This window comes from Echiichthys vipera (genome assembly GCF_963691815.1).
Source record: "Echiichthys vipera genome assembly, chromosome: 17".
Lineage (NCBI taxonomy): Eukaryota > Metazoa > Chordata > Actinopteri > Perciformes > Trachinidae > Echiichthys > Echiichthys vipera.
The window spans coordinates 13,053,059-13,070,589 of NC_139842.1; the positions used below are offsets into that span (position 1 = coordinate 13,053,059).

Genomic DNA, 17,531 nt, shown 5'->3' on the forward strand with positions numbered 1-17,531 from the left:
CTTTTGTGACAGCCCTATTGGCCGTGTTCTAACCACAGCCTTTTAATCTATCAAGTTGATCTCCTAATTAATTTAATGTCAGGTGTGACATTTGCATTTTTTATAAAAACCAAGAAAACATCCGTTTAAGTATGACAAAGAAGTGAGGAAATGAATTTGATAGTTACTGGCTTTGACAAAACACAACAACAAGAAGTGTCAAAGTGGTTTTCACCATATGCCTATTGAATAAAACAAACCTACCTTTATGTTGTCAAAGGAGGATTTGTTGGTGACATCATACAGCAGAAGCAAAGCTGAAAGAAAAAGTGTATCGTTTCAAAAATTCTTTGCCTGCGAATCTTTTCATATTCTAAAGTGGATTGGTGGAAATCATTTTCAGCAGATGTTTAATTCAATCTTTCTAAACTACTTTCTAAACACCCTTTTTTAATGAAATTATGTCAAGAGTTAATTTTTACTCTTAAGTTAATCGGAGTTCTCTCTCTTGTCCCTGACAGCCCTGCATCACAATCGGCCAGAATAAGAACGACCAGAGAATTAAGGTGGTGAATTTCCTGAAAATAACACGTTATATGGCAGTTTAAAGTTGCTGCAAAGCATGGAGCTGCCAAGTGGCCAAACTAAGGACACTCGTGAAATGTGATAAAACTTAACCTTGAAGAAATATTACATGAGCTCTGGTTTGAGTTTTCTCAGTCAATAGCCCTGCTGTCAACACGGCTGCTCTAACAAGACTGAGATTTGATGTTGTGAGTCATTCTGAGTGGAAGCTGTAACCTTAACTAACATAGCAGCAGCAGCAGCAGCAGCAGCAGCAGCAACGTTTACATGCAGAGTTCCCGCCTAATTTATACAACTTGTTTTAAGCCCTGCTGAAGTGACCTTGAGCAAGACACTGAGTCATTCTTTACCTGCTGTTCCTTTGGTATCCGTGTGCCAGCTGCATTTTTTTTTTCACACTCAGTACTTTCACATGGATATAAGAGAGTAGGTGTACATTTTTCAAGTATCCAATTGAACAACATGAATGATACAGTAGCAGTTCTCCCAAGTAGTTCAGGTATTTGAGAGGCAGCATAGGGACTGTGCAGCTGAGAAAGGACACAAACCCAGGAGTGATGAGCCTGATGCAGACTGACAGCTATGTTATAAAGCTGAGATACAGGTATGTGAAGATTGTCTTGGAGGTGTGTCTCATTTTCTTTGCTAACAGTTATCGCTCAATAGTTGCAGTCAGGACAGAGAAATTCATAAACTGCTGCTACTGTTTTGAGAGAGAGAGAGAGAGAGAGAGAGAGAGAGAGAGAAACCGATAAATGCCTTTCTTCCATCTGTGTTAAACATTCCTTTCATAATGCTGCTTTTTATGTTTAAATGTAAATCTAATAATAAATATCTCTAATTTCCTTATATTTTGTGTATATTTAGCTCTCTTCTGTCTCGTTGTGTGCTAAAGGCTTCATTTTACTATCAGACTGAAATGCACTCGCAAGGTTAAGGCCTCCAAAAATGCCTTTTGTTAGTCAGTGGTCATTTCAGCACCACAGTGAAATAGATAGCTCTTCTGCTCTTCGGCACTGATACATTTTGACATCAGAGCGCTATCAATGGTTCTGCTAGCTTTCTATTTGACCTCTCTACTATCCTAACACAATAGCCTATAAGTAACTACTTTGTAAGGATGGGAATTGATAAGATGTTATTGGTACCAATGTCAGCATCTATTCTGCTTATCCATCTGATTCTTTATCAATTCCCTTATTGATTCCTGATCAATATTCTGTGGAAAAAAGTAGAAAGATATTTCAGTAAAATACTGGTGTTTCCGTCCTACCATGCACTGGTTCCCGTTTTAACTACCTTAAGCCGGTTTTCTTATGAGTGCTTGAAACAATGAACTCAATCAAGAAGTCCCATTATACACAAGATTTACTGGCAAAAGGGAACAGAGTGAAATTGAGGTTTGAAGGGCGGAATGAACAGAGATTGTGAACACAGAACACAAAAAAAACAGCAACAAAGGGAAAAAAAACTAAATTGGTAAGGCACTTCAAAGGTGAAAACGATGTAATCAATGAAGAGGAAAGATAAAAACAAAAGCACACAAGAGCACTGGGAATTGGAGAAAGCACGATGAGTGTTTGTTCACTTGTTCACTCACTCACTCCCTCATTCACTCCCTCACAATTGTGATTTAATTTACATAATTGGAAAAGCTTTAATGTGTTCTTATTTTTATTTTCCCTTGTGCATTGAGGGTTGAAGGAATTTTTTTATAGTTCAATTTTCGGTTTATGTTATACAGAGCATTATGAAGCAGAGCAGAATTACATGGTTTACTGCATGATCACACATTACATTGAAATTAAGCCCTTTTAGAGAGTTTAGGAAAGGTTTCCAGACATGCAAACAATATTTTTCATTAAATCAATTAAACACAAATGTGTCGTTTGTTAAATAAGAATAGATAATTTAGTTCCTTTTATGACATTAAAAAGTTGACGATTATCCATTTTACCATGTATTATTATACATTATGATTAAGTATTTTCTGTGAGGCTGTAACCATGCACACCATTGGTGCTTGATGTTGGACAGAGGCATGATTGATCATCACACACATTTATACAGAGTTTACCATGCACGGTGCAAATGTGCCCATCAGGATAAATTCTAACTATTCATAGGCTGGCACAGCCGTCAGCAGCAGTTTGGGGCTCAGAATCTTGCTAAAGGACACTAAGATATGCGGGCTGGAGCCACAGCTGCTCCAACATTAATGTCCACACAACAAATTCCTGTGAATAGTCAAATTGTTTTTAGGGAAATTAAAAATAATTTCAATACATTTAAAAACTTTAGCCTGTTAACTGGACCATCTTAGTCCTGAAGTTTAAAGATGTCAGCAAGTGCTCAAGCATTCAGGCACTGCATGTGAAGCTGAAGTAAAAACAAACAAATCAGAGACCAAGTGAAAGAAAACCAATTTTTACAATATGCATCTGAATTAAATTAAAATTGAGCTGAGCAAAATAAGGAAATGTCTTATTTGTATAGGGATCAATAATATAACACACGTCCTGTTGTCCCAGAGCAGAGAGCCCTTTCATTAATCTGGGATGGGACGAAATGAGCAGCCATATTGTGGAAATATAAACCCATCTACCATGTTTCCTGTTTAACTCAGGATGCAGTTGTTGAGGTGAAATGTTTTGCAGACTTTTATTTCTATCAAACAACCTCTTGTAGCAAACCTGTAATTTACATTTATTTGTTTCATTCCTCTTTTTTTATAACCATTTTTTATCACTGTGGTTTTCTATTTATTTGTTTACATTCCTGCAAACAAACCAAAACAAGCATTTAAACTGTAAACAAACATTGTGAAAACTAAAACTAGGTTCTGAATTTTCACAAAAAATGAGATGAAAAATATCTGATGGCTGTCTACACCTTTTCTCCCACACAGCGCATACAGTGCATATTCAGTCTCTCCCTTTGTCCTCTTCCAGAGCCTCCAGAGTCTCTCCACCCTCCCACTCTCATCCTCTCTCTGGATGTAACAGCGCTTTACCTCTGGATTTACCTTCTGCTTTGCTCTGGCCATCAAAAGTTACAGCAGTGACAATTAGCTCCATTAATGATAAGTCACCTTGGCTTCATGGATAAGTGTGTGTTTGCATGGAAAGCAGTGTATGTAAACAAGCTTAAGGTCGTAAAAGTACTCCTGCCAGGCTTCTCTAAACTGAACTATCCGCGAATCCTTCAGTGTGTCATAATATGTAAATATTGTTTCACATAAACAGTGATAAACCATAAAATAAAGTCACCCGTAGCTAAGAGAGGTCTTTTTGGTACCCTGAATTTGATTTGTAAAAGTTGGTGTTAAACATAATACAGCTTTCTGGCCTCAAGTCATCATCATTTATTATTAAACGCTCAAGTTGTTGTCAAAATTAGCAATGTTGTCAAAAACACTGCATTGTGCACTGGTGTGGCTGCATACACAGCGTTTTCTTGTGTAGTTGATGTCAAACCAGCCACTCAGTGTTCAATCTGGTGAAAGAACGGGTGAAGTTATAGGAATAAAAGACGACAAACAACTTAAGGTTGGGCGATTATTCCAATGTAATCATTTATCGTCCTTTAATGGAATCATATCGTCACTAAATTACATATGTAGATATGACATACATTTATGTCATCTAAACAAAATAATTTGCGTTTACATTTTGTAATCAAGCTCTAAATATAATGAGAAAAGACTATATTTTGCATGTGTTACGCTACCAATGCTGTTATTTCACACAAACAATGTATTGAATTACCAGAGAACATCTATATTCAGATATATAGTGTCATTGAGATATGAAATAGCCTATATCGGGAAGATTTTGGACATATCTTCCAGCCCTAAATCAAATAGACTATTACACTGCTAAGTCAAAAATTACATTATTGTCATTAGGAAAAAAGTGCTATGGGACATATCAATATATAACTAATTGCACCTTTAATCTTCCTGCAAACAGTTGGGCGTATCATTTTCAAATTCTGCAGAAAATGAGCACCACTACTTGTACCCTCTGCCACACAGACTCATATACAATTCAAGGCATAGCTTTGCCCCCAAGGTCAGATGGTGTTTCACAGATATACTTTGTTGTAGACGGATGTACAGTGCAACTTAAAACAGGCAAAAGTCACTGGGTCTTAGCCTAAAACTATTAGATGGTGTTACATGATCAGTTCACTGCGGGGATACAAGGGAGGACATAAGTACAGTACCTTGCAGAAAGAAACTTGAGTTTGTTTTTAGAGTTTTAGTGGAATCACACAGAGACTGACAGCAGAGTTTACACACTGTGGGAAAGGAAGCAGGCAGATCAAAATCTATGTACTTTTGTTTGAACAAAAACTGAAAGCTGGGGAAACCAAAGTAGCAGAGCTGTTTGTACAACACATGAGAGATTTCAAAAGCTAACTGATAGAAGCTGCTGAAACATGAGTTTCAGGTTAGACAAAGTTGAAGTGAATCACAGTCAGCAACATTTATAGGCTCCGTAACCACATGTTCAAGTGAAGAGTGGAGTGCTTTCTGCTTTGTTATTGCCATAGGCACAAAATATGTTCATTTACACAAGCCAGTCAAGCTCTCATAAGTCCTACTAGAGCCATCAACAAAGTTCGATGTTATGATTCTATCCTAGAGGCTATTTCAGTACACATTAATGCATCCTTAATAATGCATGCTTTATCATAACCTTAAATTATTGTTGGTAAGTAAATTGTAATGCAATCTCATGCATTTAAAATAATCTATTACAGTGGCTGCATACAATTGTTGATGTTTTTTTAGTTTTTAGTGAAAATAAAGCTTGTTGACATGGATTTGGTCTTTTATTTAGTTAAAATAGATCGTATGTGTTTTATAACTAAAGGTTCCATTCCTAAAGGAGACAAATCTTACTTGTAATTCTCTGCATGGTTTATTAACTTGATGGCATCTCGTATCATAATTACTTATAATGCAGGAAAGATTCTTTTAAATGCATGAGCATGTATTACATTTTATTTCCATCGAGAATGAAACAGGATGATAAAGCATACATTATGAACTTCACTTTACTCACTACATACATCGATAAATTATGAGGTGTGTTTAGGTGAGTACAGGTAGTTATACTGTATTATACTGCAAGTCAACCTCTAGTTTATAACTAGTCGATCATCCATAAGACACTTGAACTTATAAATCATTATAAGTCACATCTATAATGTGACATTATGACATGAAGCATTATAAAGGCATTATAATTCACTGCACTCATAATGCACTATAGATGTGGTTTTCATAGAAAGTGTAACCGCTATTTTCTAATTATTTTCTCACTCCAGCTCATAGAACAGATATGTGAGAAGGCGAACAGCATTTGAAAAGGCCACATTCACTCTGATGATATTTGGAGATCCTTGATGTAACACTGTGTTCTGTTGTGTAGATAGTGTAACTGCCTGAATTTATCCTGCGATATGCTTCTTGGTAGAAAACGGAGAAGCAATTGAAAATCCTGACACAGAGATGTCTAGGGCTACGCTCCAAAGATGTATGATGTGTTTTTTCAGAGGAAGGCAAGCTCCCAGGCGTCGTGACTGAAACTGGATCTGCTAAAAGTCCTCCAGGGTCTCCTTCTTTCCTGCTATAAAAGTGCAGGCTAACTTCTAAATGCATGACATGCATAATGGGGGATAATACACAGACCATTTATACTCACTAAATCAACCTGTTCCTGCTTAAGCTGCGTGGACATTAAATAGATTATACAGGCAGTCAAACAACTTCCCTTTGGTCACGCAGGGATCCCCCGACTGCCTAGAGACTGAAAGACCAAACCAGGTGACACATTAGCCATACATAGAACTGGACCAAAAGATAAACGCACACTGCGTTATCACCTTACATATCATAATCGACTGCATGTGTGACTTATTTGGTTTTCTCCAAACAAAATTGAACCTGGATGGTTAAAAAAAAAGATGGGACATGACTAATCAGACCTTAATGTTTTTTTTTAAATATTGCTCAGGGTTTATGTTTAGTGCCGCATACAACAGGTTATGTGGATTTGATTGAAGCAATGTACTAAAAGCAGCTCTGCCTTGATTACCAGCTGTGTGAGAAAACGATGGAGTGTTTTCACTATGAGCTTTCCAAATGAACTTGCATGGCTAATAACCATAATATTGTGATGAACAAAAAGTAGACATAGATATATGCAAACGCACACAATTGGAGATGACTGATTACAGATCATCAAATAACCACCCCAGGAGAAGAATTATACAACCTCAGTGCTTCACAATACCACACAGTGAAAATAAATCTCATCTGCATCTTGACACTAATGCGGCAGTGAATTATAACTGGTATAAATAACGATATTTTCAAAGCAATACAGCAGATTTAAACAAGAATTCTCCCAAAACACAGTTTTGTCGTAGCTGTAATTTACACAGGAGGACTGTTCAATGTATTGAAGTGTATGTATTTTAGAGCTTCCTCTCCACTTGCTAAAACATGCAATCTAAAAAACATTTAAAAAGTACACCAAAATTTAACAATTTAATTTAAAACTGCACTGTAACGAGGCCATGATCTGCATATTAGGTTGCATGTCAAGTATCTTAAGGGTAACAGTTAACAGAATGCTTTTTAACTCTGAGGTAAATCTTCTAGAACAATTTTAAAGGTGTGTGTGTGTGTGTGTGTGTGTCTCTCACCATGGGCGTCACGGTAGTAGGCATGAGTGACACTGCGGAATCGCTCCTGTCCAGCTGTGTCCCAGATCTACAGGGAACAAAAGAGGAAGATTATCACTGAATAGAGAATTAACTTTATATCTTTTTAATAAGTCCTCTGTTTTCTCAGCCATTTCGCTGGAGCTCATTGTGAAACTTCCATTCAATTCACTTCTGTGATAAGTCTAGAATATGGAAATGAGATACGGAGGACTGTCAAACAGTCCATTGTCGCATGAATTAATCACAGAAAAATATCTGAAAAGTTGCATTAATTTAATTATTTTGGCCACTGGGGCTGGGGGGTGGGGGGAGAACTACAAGCTGTAAACACAACATTATGATTACTATTATTACCACAAAGCAAACTTAGCAAACCAAAGTTGATTAGACGGGTGAACCTAAACACTAAAGTCAAAGGTTGTAAAATGTAAACAATAAATTACAAACTAATTTAGATGCTAAATAAGGGCCCTCTCATACCTACATGTCATATAAAGGCAAACAAACTTCCAAAACAATGCTTTCTTTTCTGCATAGACCTGAGGTAAACAAGATCAGATGATTTATCCCTACTGTACATGCAACCCCTTTTATATTACACACAGTAGTTTGAACCATGTATAACAAATATTGATTGGTGCAGTTTTAAGGTCACAGCCGATATTTTCCCCATTATTCCTAATCTTAAACTCAGTCTGGGCCATAATATTGAATATTAATCAGCTGTTGTCTGTGTCGTTTGTCTCAACCTCAATGAAATAAGGCCAATTAAGTCTGTCTTTTTTTTCCATCAGGCAGCACTGACTCTTATCCCAATTTGGCTCCACTGACAATTACATTTTATTCCCTCCTCAGAGCAGACCTGTGCTTTTTGTAGATTTGCAGAGACACTCTCTCTTCTTCTTTCTCTTTCTCAAACATGTCAGCTTTGTGGCTGGTTCTGCCTCCTGATTGCCCTGCAACTGCCCCCCCCCCCGGACCCAAGTGGCGGTAATGAAGAATAGCAATTACTGGAAGAAAAATAACTCTCCCTCTCTCAGATGGTAGACTACATTGTGTTCTGCAAACTGACTTTGAGCCAATTAATCCCAATACATTACAGAGCAAAGGCCCACTCCACCAACCTCATCAACCCCTAATCAAGATCATTAGGGATGATTCACATAATAGCTCTGTGATAGATATCAAACATACAACAATGCTGAGCTGTTCTCAAACAAAACTCAAAGCCTATTGGAAAGTATGCATGGAGTTAGATAAAACCCTAATTATTTTAGGGGCTTTTTGTATCATTGGTTTTCCTCACAAAACAAGGCCACAGACAGATCTTTACTTCATCTTGTGCGATTAGGCACATGCACTAGCTATCTAAAGTAAGTAAATAGCAGCAACTGCTATAGCTAAAATAGGTTTTATTTTTGGAGACAGGTGGGGTTGGAAACAGGATCTGACAGGTAGCTACAATGCCCCAGGGGTTAGTGCCTTATCCTTATTTAGTTGATGACAACTCTTGTAGAAACTGTTAGGATAAATTTAATTTCTTACCTGGAGCTTCACCTTGACTCCATCAATGTTCATGACTTTGTTCTGGAAATGAAAGCAAGAAACCATGAGTGACAGTGGCTAAATTAAAACATGTTTTCCAACTAGCAACGGTTTCTTCAGTGTGTGGAAGAAACAACCTCGGGTGTGTGCACATCAATTTTTGGTCAGACACCTGGCTGAACTGTCTCTTCCTCTCATCTACCGGCTATGCTCTCCTCTCCTCTCTCCATGAATATTGCATCTCTCCACCTCACATCGGCCCTTTTTGATGAAGCCTCACCTCTTTCCTCCAGAGGAGTAACCCCCTCTGCTCTTATTACTTCCTTCCGTCTCGTCATCTAAGGAGACATTCCTCTGATCTCGGCTTCGATCTGCTCCACCACACAGCAGAGAGAAGCTCAGCCAAATGGACATGCAGTTTCCCAAGTCAGAGGGCAACTCTATGTTGAGAGCTTGAAGCACAAAGGTTAAAAAATGACCTGCCATCAAATGAAGGGTCTAAGGCATTTTTTTTTACTGTTTTTAACTGTTTTTCCTATTGCCTTATGTGGTGTCTTCTAATTTCATCGTTTTTTATCCAATCATCAGTACAAACCCCAAATAATAACAAAATATTGCGAGAGAGAGCATGTCTGTATGTGTACCAAAATTTCACTCAGAACCACAGATTTTCACCTGAACATGAACATTGTGTCCCAATCCATCTTAATGTTGAGTAGATGAATTGTCATCTTCATCATCTAAGCACTGTGGATAGCTGTACCAAACTTCATTGCAGTCCATACAGTAGTTGAGATACTTCTCTAAAAACAAACAATGTTAACCATGTGGCTGTGTAAGAGAAAAAGTCAGTCATCAGTCACCAAGTCAGTAGTTTTTATCCTCTGGAGACGATGAATGTACAACATTTTTTCTGTATTTCTGTATTATCATTTAACGATTAAAAATCCATCAAATAGTTGTTAGGATACGGAACAAAGTGGCGGGCTGACCAGCAGAGCAACATTGCAATCCACTAGCGTGGCTAAAAAGAATTGGGGCGATTAATTTATCGTCAAATTTTTGCCATCATTTTCCTGTTGATTCCAATTGATGAAATAAACAAATCACATCTATTTCACCACATGCATTCCCATTTTCTGTGAGTAATATTGTTGAAAATTGGATGTCAACATGTTCTTCAATGACCCACATATAGGCCTCTTGATACGACAGTGTGGATTACATCACCTGGTGCCACGGCAACGCTCAAAAGCCCCCCTACAATCATCCCCTCTAAGTTGTTCCTGAGAGCCGCTGCTGACCTTCTGTTGCCTGATCCCCAAGGAGAAACAGAAGATCTTCACTCCTGACAAGATGCTGCTAATCTGCCAGGGGAGCACTTGGAAATAGATATGGTCTCTGTTGACGTGTTCGGTTGATTCACCTCCCTGAGAGTCGCAAAAGTAGAATCTCATACATATTCACATGCAGGCTAAGCTTGTTTGTAAGTGCTCCTTGATAGGAATCAAGAGTCTCAAAAAATGTCCTCTCTGTTGTTGTTGTCACTATAAACAACTCACGATGTGCTCCGAGCCACCATAAGTATTTAGTGACCCAGAAAAAAGAGGCTTGTGATAGCATCGTGCTGAGGATTTTGGCTGGTTAGTCAGGCTTGATTACACTGCTAGTTATTTTGTAATTGTAAAGAGGAATGACTTAAAATCAGCCAGAACAGGACATAATCAGACATATTAAATAAGCACGGAGTGTGGAATGAGCAGGATAAAAAAAAAAAGAATCTAAGCAGCTAAATCTACTGTGGTAAGACCGAGGAATTTGAGGCATTTTATAAAACAGATTGTCAATCACACTTCTAGCAAAGCTGTCTCCACTTTACTCTTGAAAACTTTGGCAAGCTTTCACTTGCCCTCCCCCCAAAAAACAAGGTACGAGTGAGAAAGTACAGAATGACTCTGACAGCACTTCACAAGGATCATAAATTACAAATGCATGAGGAGCTCTCAGAGGGGCCCGTGAAGTGTGAGCCAATAAAACATTAATGGCTGTGGCGTGAGGCAAAGAAAAGGAGCATGATGTCACCAAAAAGGTTGTGAATGAGATAAATTCACTGTACTGATTAAAAAAATGAAGAAGAGGCTATATGGCACTATTCTTTAATGTCTTTTATTCTGTTAAGAGAGCTCACTGGTGCATGAGGCTGCCTGAACTCAACACAAATGTCAGCAATCAGAGTGATGAGGGAAATAAGTTTAAGTACTGAGGGCAAGGGAAAGATGCAGGGCTCTACACTGCAGTCAACCAAACCCCCAGCTGTCAAGGTTTGTAAGTCATGCTAACACAGACATTTGCACACACTGTAAAAGAAACACATGAAACCTCTTCACCTGTCTGTTGGTTTTGATGATGATAATAGATTTCAACCTTCACGATATCAAAATATTCAAAACTAAAAAAATAACATAAAATAAGTTGAGAATGTGTATTTTTTTTTAATCCAGTTAACCAAATACCTGATGAATGAAGAGATGTTTTCACATCGCTACAAATATATCTTCAATCCAGATTTCTGTCATACAGTTTACATATAATGTCATGCTGCTGAAACCTATTTCTCATCAATTAAAAAGCATTACCAACCCTCTTAATCCCTTCTCATTCCCTTATTCTCCATTTCCTTTACACCCCATCCCATGTTATAGCACTTTTTTCTGCAAGAAAAGAGCACTGCTGTCTTAGCACAAAGCCATTTAAGATAGGCTTTGCTTCTGTAATATTTAGCCCAGATTCAGATTATAATTAGCCTATTACTACATAATCGCGCGTTAACATTAAGTGGACATATAATTTGATGTGAGGAAATAAAGGGCCAAAAGATTCTCTCATGTATACCACAGGGGTGACTGAAGCTCACAGCCTGTTGATGGCGCATGTGTGGTGCATTATTATGTAAATAAAAAGTTATTAGTATTACAGTGAGACATAATCTGCGAATTGACTATGTAATTAAAGCAGACACTTATTTTTGACTTTAAGGGGCTGATTAAAGACATATACTTCTCTATAGTAATTGGTAGTTAAACATCCTGCAATACTGTAGATATGCAATGTTCTAAATATTGCCTCCCCCTTCTCTCTTCTCCTAGATCCTATATACAGCTTCTTCAGCATTTTCAAACCACAAGACACTCTTTTACACATACTTTCAATTAAGATGCACGGAGTATTCTCCTGGAGACAGAGACCGCACAATAAATCACATTAAAGCAGACACACACACACACCAAATGCCACCTATAGCCGCTGTGGGATTCATTCATCGACGGGCTATACTGCTCCCGATAGTCTTGCATTGCCAGACATATCTCCGCAGCACTGTGTCAGCGATAGAGAGAAAATTCTGGCTGCAAAAATTCTGGGATGGGGGGTCGTTTGTTCTGGTTTGTCTGTATTTCTTTGAACTAATCACAATCTTGACGGTGCCATTGCAAAATATGTAGATGGCTGAGATAACGAAAGGGGACTGAAATAGGCGGCAAATGGAAGACTTTATCCCAGCAGTCTTCATCTGGTGAGTCAGACTAAGCTCATTGTAACAATGATTTAAACTGGTGATAACTGCCTGTATGCTCAATTTATTGGAAAGCTGTGAAATTATCAAAATCGATGAATAGAAATAAATTAAATACTTGTATTGTTACTTTTTTGGCACATTTGCAAAAGAGTGCTCCTGTTCCTCAATGGGTTTCAAAATAGATTCTATATTATATTATATTATATTACTTTCATTATAATTAACTGCTAATTTAATTCCAGGAATTCTGGGAGGATATGCAGGGCTTATAACTAAAGTTTTGTGCTCATCAGTCATAAAAAAAGTAAAATCTGCTTCCCCGAAACACTTCTGACTGATAGCTGGATCCTTCCCATTATTGACTTTTTCACTTGGGTGACCTTCTGAAGTTGAAAAAATAGACTACTTCACAGAGCAGCTGGCCTATGGTCATTTCAAAATGATATCTGCACAAACTGTAAGAGAAAGCAACCAGTCCCAAGTCTTTTAGTTTTAAAAGCGGAATGATAGTCGACGGTCAAAAAACTACTACTGTGGATTCTTTCTTATCCTTTGCTTTGTGCAGTTCATTTAAAAGATGATTTGCGCCTTTTATAAATATGATTTCATTTGTTTCTATATAGTTTAAACTGGCTAAGATTCAGGGAGGAGGGACTAAAGAGAAATGTCTTGGGCAACTTGTAGTTTTTCCTAAGGGACTTAATTATTTCTGGAGATATCCAAGGCTGCATTGGTTTGGAATAAGATTTCATTTTCACTGGAAAGGCAGCATTGTATGCTTTGAAAATTTCATTCATGAAAAGGGTAAATGCCATCTGTGGGTCATCGTTGACCATAACATTATCCCATGAGAGAAATTCAATCAGGTCTTTAAATTTGTTTATGGTCAATGGTGTATTAAGTCTATAGGTTGATGGATTAGTGTCCAAAACCCCATGAACAGAAGTCATTAAGGAAGACTGGAAGTTACATTCAGGTAACTAATAAAACTGTTGACTCGCAAGATTCTTTTCACAGGGCAACAATAAACTGATTCTTAGAAAAAGCCACTCGTTTGTATTTTAATTATTACCTGTATCCTGTAGCAACACTTGCTGTGATTCAAACACACCCTCAGGCAGTACATACACACTTGTACAGCATTCTGTGATGCTGGATCCCAAATCCATTATTCAACTGAATACCATGAGAGGGTACCTTGACCTCCCAGAAGTTTTTCACTAGGATCTTTTCGCATACTGATATAAATCAAATGGCAACACAACAGTGTACTGTATGGTTGTGTTTTCTGTGAGCATGTGTGGTGAAGAATAATTGTATGTGGCTGAATCACAGGACAGAGCAGACAAACTGATGTCTGGATATCCAACATTGGACTTTCAAATCAAATCCTCCGCTGGAGTTCAAAATATGAATGTATGAACACACAGAATATGCAGCACATTTTATTTATCATGGTCCAGTATCTTCACATACTTCTTCAAAGAATATCTCCCATCACATATTTATTAATGTTTCTCTCAACTGCTGAGAAGCAACATATTGTCCTTTGGGTCAGGCCACAGATGCCTGTCTGTATTACATGTGACATTAGTCCTGGCCAGACCGAAAGGGAATCCATCCCTTGATATACTTGACAGTAATGTCCCTAAATGAGCATTGCATCCGGAGAATTAAGTGTTGATTAAGTTCAGGTTGTGATGACCATACTGACTGCTAACGTGAAGATTCAGTCCACTATTGAGCAGCTTTTTTTTTTTATGAGCTGGTCCACATGTGGTTTGTCTCGTAGACAAGCATGAGTAACAGCCAAAATACCTGAGGAAATGCCGCATCGTTCTTTGACCTGCACAGACTGCATCAGTGTGGCTGCTGCCAGCTTCACTGTGCACATATTGAGTTTTACCAAGTGATAATGCAGTTGGATATGCAGTGTTTGGGAGCTCTGTTGCCTCATTTTGCACTCTAATACAATAAAGTATGTATCTTAATAATTTTTGGCACAGTGCCATCGTGTCCGACTTCCATGGTCCATGTATCAGATTCTATTGGATATAACTGTTTGAGGTAGACCTTTAGTGTCACTGAAAACAAGTGTCCAAATCTATATATACATCCACCATGTTATCCTCCTCTGTTTCCCTGTACAGGTATCTCTCTTGAACAAATCCACATCCCTTCTGCTCTGTTTCTTTACAATTTCCATCGTTCATCAGCTTCATCCGCCCCCATATTCCTACATGTCATTTTCCACTTCTTTCATGCCATGGTTAAATATTCATAGTGCTCCTCAGGGCTCGCCTCTCTGGGTCCCAGTGACATTAGGGCAGCAGGTGGCAAAGCTGCTTTTCATTAATTACAAACATCCCCCTAGGTAGAAATTAACCCCAGCCTAATACACACACTCACACATTTACAGGTGAATGTACACAAATACACACTTGGACAAACAGTTAAGGAAAGCTGAATGCTTGACAACTTTGGAAAATAGCTTTAAGTTAAAGTAACATAAACATACACATGTAGAAAGTGCCCGTTTTGTATGTTCTACTGTGCAGCGGATAAAAAAAGCAGGGAAAAATCATTACTGCCACTTGATGGCATGATGAAACTTGGCACTTAAATTGCTCCCACTCAGAGAAAGGCATGCAGACATGCTGGCAGGCAAGAGAGTGGATAATGGAGAACTCAGCCAGCCAACCAAATATACAAACTATAAAAAGAATGTATAGAAGCTGGAGTGAAAGTGAAAGGCAGATGCATACAGAGAGTCACGTCCGAAGCGATGGATTGCCGGTGTCATGCACAATGACAGAGGAAGTATGGAAGAGGAGCGGAAGCTTTCAGAAGAGGAAATCATCAAGTCAGATTTTTATTTTTATGACGGGTCCGTCATTGCCCTCTCACATGCCAGAGCTGCCTCTCTCCCTGCTGTCTTATCTGCTATCTTTTCTGCATTGCTCTTTGAAACGTGCATCAGATATGTACAGACTCATATTATCTATAGTTTTTCCTCTCCATAACCACATTTATAGACTCAACATGCAGTGTGCAGAACATTGTTTGACATAGATAATTAAGCCCCAAAATTTACAGATAAAAAGAAAATTTACATTTGCAATACTAACAGAAAAACTACAGGCACACATAGAATTATTTTTGTCACATCTCTTCTGTGTCCTCAGTTTCAGTGACACTCATTTCTAATATAAATAAAGCAATGAATCATTGGAGCTTTTGGCAATACTAAAAGTCTCAAACGTCACACATCAGCTACAAAAGCCCCTTAAGTGTCTACCGCACACGCACGCACACACACACACACACACACACACACACACACACACACACACACACACACACACACACACACACACACACACACACACACACACACACACACACACACACACACACACACACACACACACACACACACACACACACACACACACACACACACACACACACACACACACACACACACACACACACACACACACACACACACACACACACACACACACACACACACACACACACACACACACACACACTAATTTAATCTATTTCAGAGTGCCAAGGCTATGGATGGTCTGGCTCATGAGTCAATGGTTCAAACGATGATAACTTACTCAGCTTGTATGAAATGTGCCCCTGTATGTGTGATGCATGTGTGTATATTATTGATTGATCTGATAAATATTTTCAGTGAAAAGATTTTATTAATGTAAAGTCTCCTGAAAAGTACAGCTCTTACTGGAGTGTTTCCAGGGGGCTACCCCAGGTAACACCCCACTAAGAGACCCACTGGAATGCGGGCAATTAACTGAATTTAAGAGGCTGTAGCAAGCTCTGTTTTAAGGTGTGAGTGAATATATTGGTATCATATAAAACTAGGCAACTAAGGAATCCATTGGTAACAACCATGTCATGCTAGCTTGTTGGGAAGGGGTTGGGCTCCAAAGTTTGGCTAAAGTTTGGCTAAATTTTGGCGATGGAAAAACTGACATGCCCATTTTCAGATGGGGCCCTTGACCTCTGACCTCAAGATATCTGAAAGAAAATAGATTTCTATTGTTACACACAGACATGCCTACTTTATGATAATCCCATCCAGTTATCTCTCAAGCAGTATAAATCTTCAATCCAATAAAAATCTCCAAATGTTTAAATATTTTGATATCGAATCACAGCGTGTACCTTTCATGTGGTGCTGTTTAAGGAGCTTTTAGAAAAACTGCCTGCATTCAAACAGATCGCCTGCATCCCAAAACATGGTGACTACCATATTTAGCAGACTGCGCCAGTTTTCATGAACATTATTTGCCAACAGTGATGTAAGAGGGACAGCTAACAATGTCTGGCTACAGTCAGAAGATCTCCCCTGGTTCTGCTCTGATCTCCCCTGGTTCATTAACAGCTGCCACATCTGTGGAGCATTGGTATCATTATGAGTTTGTATAGTGTGTGTGTGTGTGTGTGTGTGTGTGTGTGTGTGTGTGTGTGTGTGTGTGTGTGTGTGTGTGTGTGTGTGTGTGTGTGGTTGTGTGTGCTGAGGGAGAGAGATTCATATTTCATAAAAGACTTCTAATGTTTAATGTATTTATCTAGCAATTATACTTCCATGCACATACTGTATCTGGAGCCAAAGCTGAGATCAGTGAACTGACAAACACAATTTCAGCCCTTTTACCCACTAAGCGGTTATCAATGCTATTGACCGCATAACAAGGACCCAGTCTTCCATTGCAAGTATGAAACACTGTTTGCCAGAGGTTGACCGAACCACAGAAAATACAGGCTTTGTGATTAATCGCATGTCCGGGTGGGATGATTGGCTTGGCATTATGGGGGTCAAAGGTCAGGTAAGAAATCAATGTTTACAGCTTTAATTTCAGGTGGTTTGACAAAGAACATCAACAACAATGTTGGAGCAATGTGAAGTTGCAGCTTTGAACACAGCGATTTATAACCTCTTTGAACATTAAATGCATCACTTGCTTTGTAGATTTTACTAAGGAAAGGAAACTTCTTTTTTAGTGTGTAAAAGTACAAATGTATGAGAAGTCATGGACTGTATTAAAGCCTTACCAATGACCCAATG

The 17,531-nt window shown here is 38.4% G+C and overlaps 1 protein-coding gene across 1 annotated transcript in view; it reads right to left on the bottom strand.

The window, feature by feature from the left end:
* Positions 1-17,531, bottom strand: part of LOC310960235 (ras-related protein Rab-26-like) — a gene marked incomplete at both ends in the record, with an annotated part of 47,732 nt that overhangs the window by 21,377 nt on the left and 8,824 nt on the right. Inside the window, 3 exons of the mRNA XM_083931865.1 lie at positions 244-296; positions 7,285-7,351; positions 8,851-8,892. Of these exons, the coding sequence (XP_083787991.1) occupies positions 244-296; positions 7,285-7,351; positions 8,851-8,892 (162 nt within the window). The remainder of the gene's footprint in view (positions 1-243; positions 297-7,284; positions 7,352-8,850; positions 8,893-17,531) is intronic.